General features: G+C 34.8%; 2 protein-coding genes across 2 annotated transcripts; both read left to right on the top strand.

Annotated features, from left to right (window-relative positions):
• Window positions 1-1,519: 1,519 nt before the first annotated feature.
• On the top strand, window positions 1,520-3,398 carry TSC10A (NAD(P)-binding Rossmann-fold superfamily protein). The gene is made up of 3 exons (XM_078982348.1): window positions 1,520-2,155; window positions 2,668-2,815; window positions 2,917-3,398. The coding sequence occupies exons 1-3, from the start codon at window positions 1,622-1,624 to the stop codon at window positions 3,207-3,209; spliced, it is 975 nt and encodes a 324-aa protein (XP_078838474.1). The 5' UTR covers window positions 1,520-1,621; the 3' UTR covers window positions 3,210-3,398.
• Window positions 3,399-8,147: 4,749 nt separating this feature from the next.
• On the top strand, window positions 8,148-9,230 carry LOC145005249 (uncharacterized). Its single transcript, XM_078964316.1, has one exon. The coding sequence runs from the start codon at window positions 8,148-8,150 to the stop codon at window positions 9,228-9,230; it is 1,083 nt and encodes a 360-aa protein (XP_078820442.1).
• The last annotated feature ends 5,879 nt before the right edge of the window (window positions 9,231-15,109 follow it).

The following is a 15,109-nucleotide window of genomic DNA, read 5'->3' as shown; positions in this document are numbered from 1 at the left end:
TTTTTATAGGTTAAGCTAAGGGATTTTCCTACCAAACGACTAAGACCTAATCATAATGAAAGTGATGAAGGATGTTTCCAAACACAAATCATCAATTAATCAATTCCTTCGGTTTCTAATTTTAATATAACTCTACAAACACCAAACATCAATCTATCAATCCCTTCATGTTCTAATGCAGTTCTACAAACACCATGCTCTAATAAACCTAATGATAGTGTTGATTTGAAAGATATTCCAAAGGACCAGACGGATAGGCTAAAGGTTACAAGTTACAAATCAAATGTAAGAGATGGACTTCAAGGAACTTGTCAAATAAGGGTACATAAGTTACCAAAAAAGAAAGTAGGTGATAGATTAAGAAGATTCATTCCTTCTTGGTTTGATGATTTTGATTGGTTGCAATATATTGTGAAAAAAGTATAAAACATATTGTTTATCAAAGATGAGGAAGAGATGCATTTGTTTCCCAAGGTTTTTGATACTTGGAATAAAAAAATATGCATTTCGGACTCATATTAGATGATTTTTTGAACGACGCATTGTTTTGATATGTTGAGAATAAAACACTTGTACAAGTTGAGACTGGAAAACTAACGAAGCGTTTTCAAAAGATGCCACGAATATGATAAATTTAAATTGTAATTAATCATTGTTATGTTTTTAACTTTTTATGTAAAAATTTGTGCAACACATAGTACTAATTCTTGCGTCCGCACCTCACAACAAGACCTTCCTTAAATACAAGGAATATGACAAACATAAATTTGAATTTCAATTTTGTCTAAATTTCGTTTTATATCGCGTATTTTTGTTGTTTCATGTACATTTTAAGTGTAAAAAACATCAGGTCCTCTCTTGTGGTGTTTGTGTTCAAACTTTGACATGATATTATCATGTGTTTGTTGTATTTTTTTTGTATGTTTAATTATGAATTTAATAAATTAAAGGTTTATTTTATTTATCTTTTTCATGTTTGTCAATCATTTTTATCGTGTTCTAATCGAGTCTTTTTCGTATTCCCAAAACAAAAACACATCATTGTGTCGTCTTCATGTTATACAAACAATTATTCTGTCGTGTCATGTCAATTAAAAAAACACAACATAAATGTTTGATTATAAAAAATTAAATGTTCTTATTTTTGGGTTGTCATATTTAGTGAGGGTTTAGCTGTAAGGATTCTATATTACGATTTGAACAATAAAAGCTATTGCTGGTGATAAAAGTCTAATTTGAATACAAAATTAGAGTTTAGTTGTCGATGATGTAAGAAAAACAAATATAAATAAAAATAACAATTGATTACTCTTCTAAGTAAAATTTTCAGTCTTATAGATACCATCTAGATTAATACACCACACATATGTCATTTGAACTGTAACCTATTACGACCGATTGTAAAGATATAATTTAAGCATAAAATAAAATTTAGTAAGCAATTATAATTTTTTATAATAAAATATGAACAAAAATACAATTGATTAATGTAAAATTTGAAACATGGCCCATGTGGTTTGATTTCTGTGAAGTTTCCCCCTTCGTCGTTTTTTCAGTTCGGTTTCTCCGCTGAATCCTCTAATTCCGTTTCCTCCATCACTCAGCTCTTCTCACAGCATCCATGGCAGTTTCCGATCTCTCATTTCTCGCTCTTTGCGCTCTTCTTCCAATCATCTTTCTTATCTTCCTTAAACTCATCGTCCGTCCTCGCCCTATCAAAATCCCAATCAAATCCCGCCACGTATTGATCACTGGCGGATCCAGCGGCATCGGCCTAGCTCTAGCTAACCAAGCCGCTGCTGAAGGTGCTCGCGTTACTATCTTAGCACGTAACCTTGAGAAGCTCGAGGAAGCCAAGGCATCTATCCGCCTCTCAACTGGCATAGATGTCGCTATTGTGAGTGCCGATGTATGCGACTTTGAAGCTGTTAAGGAAGCAGTGGATAGTGTAGGTCCAATCGATGTTTTGGTTTGTAATCAAGGCGTGTTTGTTGCTCAAGAGCTTGAGAATCAGGAGATGAAGGAGATTAGAGACATGATTGAGATAAATCTGATCGGGACTTTTAATCTGGTTAAGGCGGCGTTGCCGGCTATGAAGAGCCGGACTGATCGGAAGCCAGTTTCGATCGCATTCATGTCATCTCAGGCCGGTCAGGTACATTCTGTCACTGTGTGTGTTCTTCAAGCTTTGTTACTTTCAGACCGATTAAGTAGTAACGTACGATATTTGCCACTACACAGCTAGGGTTTATGAATTGAAATTGCGATCTTAAATGGGTAAATGGCTTGGTGATGGAAGTTGCTTGTACAAATTGTTGCAATTAGAACATTTGTTTGGTATTTTTTGATCAATTGCTAATGAGCTAATAGCATATGTGCAAGTTGAATATGACAGCTAGCTCTCAAATCTTATGAATTGGCAATTTGAATATGCTCTATCTATACAAATGGTCATTCTACTTTGTGTAAAGATCTTCATAAGCATGTATATAAGGCATCTTCTAAGTTGTATCAGTGGCTGCTTTGAAGACATCTGCTGTGTGGTTTAGAAATAGGCTCAAAGTTCTTGTACAAACTACCTCATAGATGACTAATATTTCTATTATTTTTGTTTAATGCTTTGAAGGATCATTATATTACGTTTCTTGATAAACTTTTTATTTTTAGGTTGGCATTTATGGGTATACAGCATATTCAGCTAGTAAATTTGGGCTAAGGGGTTTAGCAGAAGCTCTGCAACAAGAAGTGATTGCTGACAACATTCATGTTTCAGTTATCTTCCCTCCAGACACAGACACACCTGGTCTTGCAGAAGGTTCTAGAAACTGCTACTGTTTGCATTTTCATTTGTGTTGATAAAATTGGAAAAAGAATATTAAACTTGAATACACATTTTTTTGTGGTTATTTATTACAGAGAATAAAAGAAAGCCACGTTTGACAAGCATCATAGCAGCATCATCAGGTGCAATGAAAGCGGATGAGGTGGCAAAAAAAGCATGGAGTGGGATAAAATCTGGGAGTTTTTTTGTCCCATGTAATTTGGAAGGATTCATGTTGTCAGTAGCTACTGCTGGTCTTTCCCCTCAAAGATCATATCTCATGGCTTTTGTTGAAGTTATTTCAGCTGGTTTGATGCGTGTTGCAGGGTTGTGTTTTCAATGGTCATGGTATGGAAGCATTGAAAACTTTCATGCACAACACAAATAGATGATGATCATGATGAATTGATGATTGATGATGAGTTTTTATCTTGTATTATGAGTTTTAGAACACCATATTATTGTTATTCATGTAGACTACTGGAAAACAAGCTAGAAAAGCAAGTTGTGTATTGTGAATTGTGATTGATGTGTTAATTGCGATGATAATAACAATAACAATAATAATTTTAGCAAATTAGCAACCCCTTTTTGACTCTCTATGAAATGTGTCGCAACCCCTTTTGACTTATGAAGGGGCGATGATGGCTATACATTTATGAATAATCAATTGTATAATATAGGTTGCAATGTATTATTTTTTAAAGTAGGTTATGTAGATTCGTTAAGGCTAAAGGCTTAGGTTATTATTATTATTATTATTATTATTATTATTATTATTTATTTTATTTTTAAATTTTATTGCCCGTGGTAAAAGTGTGTCATGTAGGTGTTATATAAGCTTTTACAGTTTTTATAAATTTTACCTATGAACTAGGTGTGGTGATGTTTTACCAATCAATTTTTTTCTTTTCTTTTTTTTTTTTAAATTCAAAAATATAAAAATCACATAAAATAAAAAATAAATATTAACTAAAAAACATGACATTTCATTAAAAATTAAAACATTACATTTTACTTAACAACAGTCTCACTAATGGTTAACAACTTAGAATTTTGTAATGAATTTGTTATTTCTTTAGAGTTTTTTTTTTAAAAAAAAAAACTATGAAGAGAAATATAAAGATTAATATAGGTTCGAGGGAATAGGTTTTGATTTATGTTTGTATCAAGGTTGTCAAGATCGGGATCCTACCTAGGATCGTTTTTGGGTTTGCAAAATCGGAATCGTAAGATCGGGATCGAGATCCTAAGATCCCACAAAATAGAATATAATTCTAATTTATAATATTAATCATAAAAAATATTTCAAACATTTAATTTTTCGTTCAAAAGTTATAAAAACTTTAAAATATTAGTCATAAGTCACAATAAAAATGATAAATAGTAGATTGGTAAAGGGTAAAAGACATAAAATGGTAAAAAAATTTCATTTGAAAAAATTTTTTTAAAGGAAGGTAGGATCGGATCGGATCTCGATCGTACGATCCTACCTACGATTTTACGATTTTACCTGCGATCCTACCCAAAATACGATCCTTTTACGATCCGGATCGTTTTTCATACATAGGATCATAGGATCGTACGATCCTACGATCAGGATCGCGATTTTGACAACCATGGTTTGTATTTATAGGTAATATATATATATATATATATATATATATATATATATATATATATATATATATATATATATATATATATATATAATGTTATAACCCGTGGAAACCATGGTCTGTATTTATAAAAAATCTATATAAACAAAAATATTAATAATTGTAAAAAAAATCCATATATATGATATGAAAAATAAACGAGCGATTAGGTAAATAAGGTAAAAGGATACTATATCTCTGAATTGTTGGGATACATTACAATCTAAGATTTTTTAGTATTTTTAAAAGATTATCTTCAATAATTTTGAAAATACTATGTTATATTGTTATTAAGATAATTTTGTATCAAAGTAGATATGTTAACAAAAAAAATAACTTGGAAACTGGAGAATGTGTAGAAAAATACCACGTGACAAATAGGCTTTTTAAAAAAGAGACATTTGAAATTTTTTGGTTTTGGTTATTAGAAGATGTGTGTGTGTGTGTGTGTATATATATATATATATATATATATATATATATATATATATATATATATATATATAGGGTTGAGTTATTGTGCGAATAAAAAAAAACATAATAATTTGCGAAGTAGGCATCAGTAGTTGAAAGCTACATGCCCGAAGGAGTGGAACACACATACAATCCAACTCCCCACTAAGGTTCCAACCTACACTGGACTAGCCCTATTATCCAGTGTCCAGCTTGGAACATGTGTGGAAATTTCTCCCGGTGACAAATGGGCACATGCCAACTCTAGTAACGGTGCATGTACCTCTACCATTAGCTAAATTAATCGGGGCTTAGGCAGGGGACAAATGTATGATCCACCAATCAACGACATTGTCCTGATTTGGGCATGAGGACTGGAACATATGCTAGTGTTATGATCATTATATGTGTTAAAATGATTTTGTGATATTGATTGTATGTGTATAGCGGGTGGGACCCAGTGATAGGCGAGGCCAGATAATAACAGATCTGTAAAATGAGTGGGGCTCAATGTCGGGCGGGGGCCTAGTATGTGATTTATTATGTATGGTATGGTGTAGTTTGGGGAACTCACTAAGCTTTGTGCTTACTGTTTTCAATTTATGTTTCAGGTACTTCCGGTTGCAAACGGAAGAGCTCGGGTCGACTGCATCGCACGCACCATCAGGTTTCCACATATGATACTTTACTCTGATTTTTATGAAATTTGATACATTGCTTTTTGTTGAGATGTATGGATGATATTTGGAAACACTATTTTATCTATTTTAAAAATGAAATTTTTGGGAGCATATTTTGGGATGTTTTAAACTTACAACAAAAAAGTTAAAAGTAAAATTATATACAAAAATTATATCGTTACCTTTAAAAACAACAATAATGTTTGATGTTTTAATTAATTACAGTGATAGAAATTAAATTTTTAAGCAAATAAACTTTTTGAAATTAATTAACCATAACAACAACTAAAAACATCATTAAACCATGTATTACATTTAATTGGGTTTAAGACATTTTTAGTCACTTAACTTTTAGTTTTGTGTTTATTTGGTCACTTAACTCTTTTTAAGTTTTAAAAGGTGATCAAACTTTTGGTTTTGTGTTCATTTAGTCACTTAATTTTTGGTTTTATCACATTTAGTCACCTAACTTTTAAAATTGTTCTCATTTAGTCACTAAAACTTTTAAATTTTTTCAAAAGTTAAGTGACTAAATGAGCATAATTTTAAAAGTTACGTGACTAAATGAACAAAAATCTAAAATTTAAGTGACCAAAAAAAAGTTAAGTGACTAAATGAGCATAAAGTCAAATATTTGATGATACTTTAAAACTTAAAAAGAGTTAAGTGACCAAATGAGCACAAAATCAAAAGTTAAGTGACCAAAAATGACTTAAACACTTTTTAATTTTATCCATGAGTAACATGCATGTAGAGGCCATTGAAACAATCGAGATTATAAAATTCTAAAAGATGTCTATATTATTATATAATTCAAAACAAACAATGTTTATAACAACTTATTATAAGATTTTTTATATAAGAGCTAATAACAACATCAATGATATATTTAAAAACATATATTTATAAAGATTTCAAATATATTATTGTATTTTGCGCAACGCATGGATATTTGCCTAGTATATATATATATATATATATATATATATATATATATATATATATATATATATATATATATATATATATATATATAACACAGAGCCATGCATAACATGTGAAAAAGAATTCAAACACTTTTTGTTGCAATATTTATAGAAAAATAACAAAAATAACTATTATAGAAAAAAAATGACTTTTTTATTTTAAAATCTCAAATTTATCATACTTTTTTTTATTTTTAAATCTTTTTTAACAACTTGTACACCACTAGTTCTTTAGTTATAAATCTACAAATTTTCGTCCAAAACGAAACTTGAGTCTTTAACCTTATGATAAGAACACTTGTCAGTGAACTCCTACATCGTTAGACCAAATGTCTTTTGGTACGATAATATCACAACTAGCATTTTAGCTAGGAAATTTTATTCCTGTGTAATCGTTCATCTATTGGAAAACATGTACTTTAAGTAAATCTCACTCAATGCTCATTGAGATTCATCAATTATGTTTATCAAAGAGTCTGAAAACCCTAAGAATCCCAGTTTGAGTCCATATTGGACTAGGATTTCCAAATTTGGCCTAATGGACCAATAAACACCCAATTCAACTTTCTTCATTATGAATCTGGATAGAACATGATCAACTTAATTATATTTTTCCGATTTGTAATAATATATAAATGGTAGCCCAAACTTTTTCTTATAGCCTTTTTAATATAAATTTAGTATTTTTGTTTATAGTTTTATAAAAATTAATATGTAAAAAAAGAGTTTTTAGAACCTTAAATAGTTGGAAAAAAATAAGTAAAAAAATAGAAATCAAATTTGTGAAGACATATTAAAAAACACTAATATGTGAAAACTATATATATATATATATATATATATATATATATATATATATATATATATATATATATATATATATGTAAGAGTACATTGGAAAAAATATATATGAGGACATTGAAAAAAAAATGTATTTATGTTTTAGAAACACTTAAAATAGTTTTTTTTTTAAATTTAACTAAATTTGATATTAATATAAATTTATTCGTCAAATATGTACAACAAAAAATAAGTAAATACGTACACTTGAAAAACATCATTACCCTAATATAGTATCTCGGACACCGAAGAAGTCATTAGAAACCGAAGTAAGCTTTCATTACCGGTCATATTGATATTTTTTTGAAAAATTTAGGTATGTTTATTGGTAAAAATATAAAAAAAGACCAAAATCGTGAACCATAACGATAGTTGATTGCCATTTTAAATTGGGATATATACAGTAAAATCCCGATATTTTCATCCAGTTGACACGAAAGTCCCAAACTAATTTTTTTTGACACAAAAGCCTGAATTACTGGCATTTATTAACCCGATTGACCTTTTCTGCCGGTAACTCATTTAATAGTCGGTAATCGAGTTGATGTGGCTACTAACGCTTACTTGGAAGATGACGAGGAGATCATTAAATGAAGAAGGGTTAATCGAGATGGAAAAACCTCTCTTTTTACCGCGACGATTCTAGGGTTTTTACTGTGAGGGAGATACGAATTCGAGTCCGAGGGAGATACGAGTTGGAGCCTTGAAGATGGAAGGTGTGTTGGACTTTGACACAATCGACATGGAACTAGATGGAGACCTTCTAAAGAAACATAGTAGGAGATGTAGAGATGAGTTCTTGAACTCACTGTCTCTTGACGATGAAGATGAAGACTTCATAATCCCATTATTCGAGAATGTTGAAGATGATGAAGCACCCGTGGAAGAAGAACCTTTGGATGACGAACAGGAGGAGGAAGAAAATGTAGATGAAGTTGTGGATGAAGAGGAAAATGATAGTGAAGCTCAGTTTAAATATTCCACACATGATCCAAACGTGAAATGGAATAGAATGAAACCTCAAGAGGGAGAAAGGTATGAATCTCCACAGCAACTTAAACTCTGTTTAACAAATCATGCCATATCTAAAGGTTATCAGATTAGGTTTAATAAATGTGATAGTGTTAGACTACATTGTGTGTGTGCTAGTGATCATGAGAAATTCGGTTGTCCTTATTATGTTAAAGCCTCTTGGATGAGCATTGAAATGTCATTCCAAATAAAGAAAATGTATCCACATCATATATGTGTCAAGAATTTTAACAATGGAAAACTTATGGGACCAACATGGTTAGCTAGACAATTCCTTAAAGAACTTATTAGGACACCTAATTTGAAAGATAAGGAAATCCAAGAAAAAGTTCAACACAAATTTCACACTAAGATTTCATGGGTAAGGAGTTATAGGGCTAGATGTAGGTCAATGTCCATGATTGAGGGAAAATTAGGTGATCACTATGCAAGGGTATGGGATTATGGTGGTGAATTCCTAAGATTCAATCCAGACACCACCATTAAAATTTGTGTTGAAGACAACAATGATGGTGCAACTATTTTCAAAAGGATGTACATATGTTTCAAATCAATCAAAGAAGGGTGGAAGATGGGTTGTAGAAGGGTAGTAGGAATTGATGGATCTTTTCTGAAAGGGCAGTGTAAGGGACAATTATTAACAACCATAGGTAGGGACCCAAGCAATCAAGTTTTTCCCATAGCTTGGGTTGTAGTTGACATTGAGAATAAGTTTAACGGGAAGTGGTTCCTTCAGTTGTTAGAGGTTACCTTGGAATAGATGCAGGAAGGGGCATGTGTCTTCTTGAGGCAACAAAGGAGGTGTTACCATATGTTGAGCATAGACAGTGTGCACGACATATCTATACCAACTTCAGAAAAGTATATAGTGGAATTGAGTTAAGGAACCTATTCTGGAAGGCTACCAAATCAACTGTAGAGGGGAAATTCAAGAATCACATGGATGAGATTAGACAGATTAGCCCAGGTGCTTATGAACATCTAATGGCAAGGGAGCTAAATACATGGTGCAGGGCTTTCTTTTCCACTAGATTAGCCTGTGAGGCTGTAGAAAATGGTATGGTAGAATGCTTCAATGCAGTTATACTTGATGCTAGGAAGAAGCCACTACTGACCATTCTTGAAGAGATAAGGCTATATATGATGGACATGTTTTACAACCTCAGGGAGTTAGCTGAAAAATGGGAAGGAGATGTGTGTCCATCTGTAATTAAGAAAATGGAAGAATTTGGTGAGGAATTGAAGTAAGTTCTCCTTGTTTTGTATACATTTATGCTAAGTTATTAATAACTTTTATGCTAATTTAGTAATAACTTTTATTTGCAGGTTTTGGAGGGTACACCCTAGTGGAAAAAATGAATTTACAGGTATAAATAGTCTTGAATCATCTGGAGTCAGCATAGAGAAAAAGAGTTATGCATGTAGACTTTGGGATGTATCCGGGATACCACGTGTCCATGCCCAAGCATCTATCGTTAACTCATCAGGATCCAAAGACATTTATCAGCAAGTGGTTTGGTAAGGCAATGTACATTTCAAATTATAGTTCTAACATTCTACCTGTTAATGGCAGCAATTTATGGACAGAAGCTCCTTATATTAAGCCCTTACCCCCCCCCCCCCTTAGAGAGGAGGATGCCAGGCAGGCCTACTGTGAAAAGGAAAAGGCATGACTCAGAGAGGGATGACAAGTTCTCTCAAGTGTCCTCAAAGGGCAGAACTGTCCAATGTCAAAACTGTCAACAAAAGGGGCACAACAAGAAAACCTATAAAAATCCACATGTTGAACCAGATCCTAAACCCAAGAAGAAAATAGGCAGGCCAAGATTGGACCCTAGTCTAATCCAATGGACAAGACGTGGTAGAGGGAGATAAGGGGAAATAGAGGAGGTGGTAGGGTACCCAGAGGTGGGGGTGACTTTCATAGCTGGTTTGAAAGAGATGAAACCTCAAATACAGTATCACCCCATAAAAGGGTCAATGAAGAATATAAATATGAAGAGATGGTGGATGTAGATGTGATGAGTGATGGAGATGGGCTGGATATGGCAGATATGGATTAAAATACACAACAAATTATAGAGTTGAGGAAATAAGGTTACACTAATGTAGACATTATGAGATGCCTTGGAATTACAAAACCTCATTTAGAAGAGTTTGGATATATGGTAAGGTTACATTTAGTGTTTATGTATATGATCAAGTGTTTTTTACTATTTTTTTTTTCTGTTTTAGGCTGCCAATGTTGAAGGTGGACTGGAAGGAGGTGGACAGGGTAATGAAGAAGAAGAAGGACATGGACAAGGAGGTGGAGATGGAAAAGGTAATGAAGAAGAAGAAGGACATGGGCAAGGAGATGAAGTGGAAGGAGGTGGAGATGGACAAGAAGGAGAAGGAGATGGAGAAGAAGAATATGGGGAAGAAGATGGAGAAGGAGATGAAGGAGATGGACAAGAAGAAGATGGAGAAGGAGATAAAGGAGATGGACAAGAAGAAGATGGAGAAGGAGTTGAAACTGAAGATGTGCAAGGAAATGATGAAGGTGGAGAAGGAGTTGAAGTTGAAGCTGAAGATGTTCAAGGAAATGAAGAAGGTGTTCCAGTGAATGATCCAGTACAACAAGGGAATTTTGGGAATAGTATGCAACAAAGAACAAGGAGACCCTCAGAGAGGATCATTCTTCAGAAGCTGAAAAAGAAGGTAGTTGACCCTTTTGGTATAGGAATGTGTGAAGATAAGGCATTAGTTATAGGTTAGGGATAGGGGTTATCATCTTTTGGTTCATATTTTGTAAAAGGTGGTACTATGTAAACTGTTGCATACCATTTTTTGGTTCATATTTTTCATACCATCTTTTGGTTTATATTTTGTAAATGGTGGTACATATCCACTTATATTGGTTCATATTTTGTAAACAATTATTGGTAATTAAGCAAGGGCATTAAGCAATGGTTACAATTGGTCAATGTCATATTTTCTTTCAAGTTTGGTTGTGTAAGTTAGCCTTGGTTATTGACAATTTTATTATTCATATGTGGTTCATAGTTGTTGTACTTCGATTTCACAATAATTCAATACAACATAAGTAAAATGTTCATTACATTGCAAAAGAAACAACATCATGCATAGTGACTACATATCCCACTACATTATCTTAAAATATAAACCAAAACATAAACCCATAATAAAACACAACATTGACCACCCTGGAAAAACACCACCTGTACCTTTCACTTGAGTTGGAACAACTTCTACTACCGCTTCTTCCATTTGTTCTACATCTCTGTAACGACGAGATTTTCAAAACAAAATTTTCGTTTTTCAACAACCAAATTTAAGTAAAAACATTCTCAAAAGTATTCACCAATAATTATCAAAATATAACACTTCCCAAGATCATAAGAAATCAGATCCTTTCTCTAATGTGTACGGGTCACGTCGGCGCCTTCCCACGGTCCTCGTTAGTACCTGAGACACAAAACACAACAACTGTAAGCATAGAGGTTAATGAGTTCCCCAAAATACCACATACAATACATACGCCACTCGAGGCTACTGTACGACCCTCCGGTCGATGTGTCTCAGTAGGACCCTCCAGTCCCGTAGCTCGTTGGGCCCTCCGGCCCGGTCTAAATCGTTAGACCCTCTGGTCCGGTCTGTATCGTTGGACCTTCCGGTCCGGTCTACACAATCATATAACATACAATTATCACATAACACATACATTCACATAATCTCATACATAACACATAAGACCCTCCGGTCCACATAAATACCACTCTAGGTAACGTATAGTGAGAAGACTCACCTCGTGTAGTTCGCTAACTCGTAAATCTCGGAAATCTCAGACTTCGTGGGATAAGATCTAGCCTCGCCTAATCATATGAAATAAACACTCGACATCAACACATTTCCCAAGGCTAGACCATCCCTTCTCTTAATACTCTCATGAGGGTAAAAGACCATTTTACCCCTCACATGGCTCAAATACCCTAAAGTTGACCAAACCCTAAAAGTCAACAAAAGTCAACATTTCGGGTTACGCTGCACGTACCGAACATGTACGCTGGGCGTAACCGATACCTTCAGAGGATCAGGGTGCGCCACCCCTTACGCTGCGCGTACTGGAATTACGCCCGGCGTAATACTTAGTTTTAGTCCTTCAGCTCTTGGGGTCTTAAACAGTTAAGATCCACATCCAACTTTTAGATCTGACCATTTCTAAGCCTCATAAACCATAAAGTCGATGACTTTAAGCCTTTGCATGGCTGAATAAGTCACTAGCACCCAAAACATTTCATTCTCTAACCCTAGAAAGCATAGAACTCAAGCATGACCTCATATCAACGACCAAGATGGGAACTTTATGGATCTAGACCACAAATACTACTAAAAAGGGATAGATCTCGGATCATGGAGCACCTTACACTCATAAAGTCTCCACCTTTGGGGTTTTTAACCCTAGAAATGGAACATGCAACAACAGCCAAAAATAAGAGGAAAGTTTTGAACTTTATACCTCTAAATGCAGCTCCTTTCTCTGTAGATCTTAGATCCAAACATACACTTCAAGCTTTTAGCCTCCATAAGCTCCTTTCTTCCTTCTTCAATAACACACCAAGGCACTATTATCTCCAAGAACACACACACTTACTAAGGACGATGGAAGTATCTCTCTTAGGGTTTTACTCACTGATATAGAGGCTGAGAAATGAGCCTTAGCAGCCTTTAAATAGTGCACAAGTCTTATTAGGGTTTTGCATCTGGGCCGGGTATGCCCGGCGTAACTATGGGTACGCCCAGCGTACCTTAGCGACTCCGTATCCAAAATAAGCGCATGAGTACGCGCAGCGTACCCCTTTGGTACGCCCAACATACTCACTTGCAAGGCTTCCTCCACTCCAGGACCAATCATGACCAATTGACAAAGAATAAGGGTGGAATAAATGTACCTGAATCTCGGGGTGTTACAATTCTCCCCCACTAGAACCAGACTTCGCCCCCGAAGTCTCATTCCGCGAACAACTCTGGATGTTGCCCTGTCATCTCCGACTCTAACTCCCAAGTCATCTTGGACCCCTTCCGATGTTGCCACTGAACCAGAACCAGATGTACCTCCTTGTTTCTCAGAACCTTGATCTTCCGATCCAAGATTGCGATCGGCTTCTCAGCATAATTCAGACTCGCGTCTACCTGGATATCCTCTAATGGTACCACTGCCGACTCGTCAGCTATACACTTCCTCAAATGCGACACGTGGAAGGTATGATGAATCTGGTCCAACTCCGCGGGTAGGTCCAAGCGATATGCTGCCCTGCCCACCCTCGCGATCACTCTAAACGGACCAGTATACCGGGGTCCCATCTTGTCCCTCTTCCTGAATCGGATCACTCATTTCCAAGGAGATACCTTCAGGAGCACGAAGTCACCGACCTGGAACTCGCGTTTGGATCGTCGCCTATTTGCATAACTCTTCTGGCAACTCTGAGCGGTCAATAACCTCTGTCTGGCCTGTTGTATCTATTCTATCGTCTGAAGCACTATCTCTGTTCTACCCATCACACGTTGCCCTACCTCGCCCCAACAAATGGGGGTCCGACACCTCCTTCCATACAACAACTCAAAGGGTGGCATACCAATGCTCGAGTGATGGTTGTTGTTATAGGAAAACTCAGCCAAGGGTAAATATGTGTCCCAACTGATGGGTTTTATCCATAAGAACATCCTATGTGCTCATGCAACCCTAATGCTTGGATCTAGGTTTCTTTGTTGTACATGCTATTCATCCAAGACTTTAAACCCTAGATCTAGTATATGATAATTAATATAACATATGAATTAGGGTTTAAATCATACCTTGATTGTTATGTAGCAATAATAATCCCAAATCCTTCTTGTAATGACTTTAGAAAGCTTAGAGTCACAAATGTCACTCCTCTAATGGTTCACAAACACCAAGAGCAAGAGGATGAAGAAGAGAAGAGAAGGAGACACCCAAAAACCATCCAAACCCCTAAGGAGTTACTTGCCCACGTTTTTGGTGCTCTAGGGATCTTTAAATAGTGAAGCTATTAGGGTTATCAAACAAGGAAACCCTAATTTGGATGCTTAAGCCCTAAGCAACCCATGGACTCCTTTCTTAAAGGCCCTAGGATGATTTCTAATGGGTTTCCCCATAGAATTTGTCCACCCTTTTAATATGGAGTCCATTAGTTCAATATTCAACTATCATACGATTGACAGTTCAAGTCCCTTAAGTTTAGTTAATCTCTTTTAGCCATAAACTTAATTCTTATTAATTATTGACTAATATTAATTAAACAATATGATTTATCCTTTAATATATTATTATCATAATATATTAATAAATCATATTTAATCCTTTCTCTCCATAATTCATCATATCAAGTTGCTTTGGTGAAGGCAACCCAAAAGGACCATGCACCATCGGGTCAAGTACATACCAATATAGTTATGGACTTAGACACCAATCCAACAGTCTCCCACTTTGATAAGTCTAATACCTATTCCGCGAATGAATTCAGATCCTGATCTGCAATCGTAGCTTTCTAAAGCCGCTGTCAACTCTGATCTTATCAGATAGGCGTGTCCTTTAGATAAGGGATCATATATTCCTCC

The sequence above is a fragment of the Lactuca saligna genome, chromosome 1, assembly GCF_052625555.1.
Source record: "Lactuca saligna cultivar CGN05327 chromosome 1, ASM5262555v1, whole genome shotgun sequence".
Classification (NCBI taxonomy): Eukaryota; Viridiplantae; Streptophyta; class Magnoliopsida; order Asterales; family Asteraceae; genus Lactuca; species Lactuca saligna.
This window is presented reverse-complemented; position numbering and strand designations above follow the sequence as displayed.

Excerpts from the sequence above, each read along its gene's own strand:
- TSC10A (XM_078982348.1), top strand. The coding sequence starts at position 1,622 with ATGGCAGTTTCCGATCTCTCATTTCTCGCTCTTTGCGCTCTTCTTCCA. Across the intron at positions 2,156-2,667 it reads TGTCATCTCAGGCCGGTCAG|GTTGGCATTTATGGGTATAC; the intron begins GTACATTCTGTC and ends TTTTATTTTTAG. Across the intron at positions 2,816-2,916 it reads CACACCTGGTCTTGCAGAAG|AGAATAAAAGAAAGCCACGT; the intron begins GTTCTAGAAACT and ends TATTTATTACAG.
- LOC145005249 (XM_078964316.1), top strand. The coding sequence starts at position 8,148 with ATGGAAGGTGTGTTGGACTTTGACACAATCGACATGGAACTAGATGGA.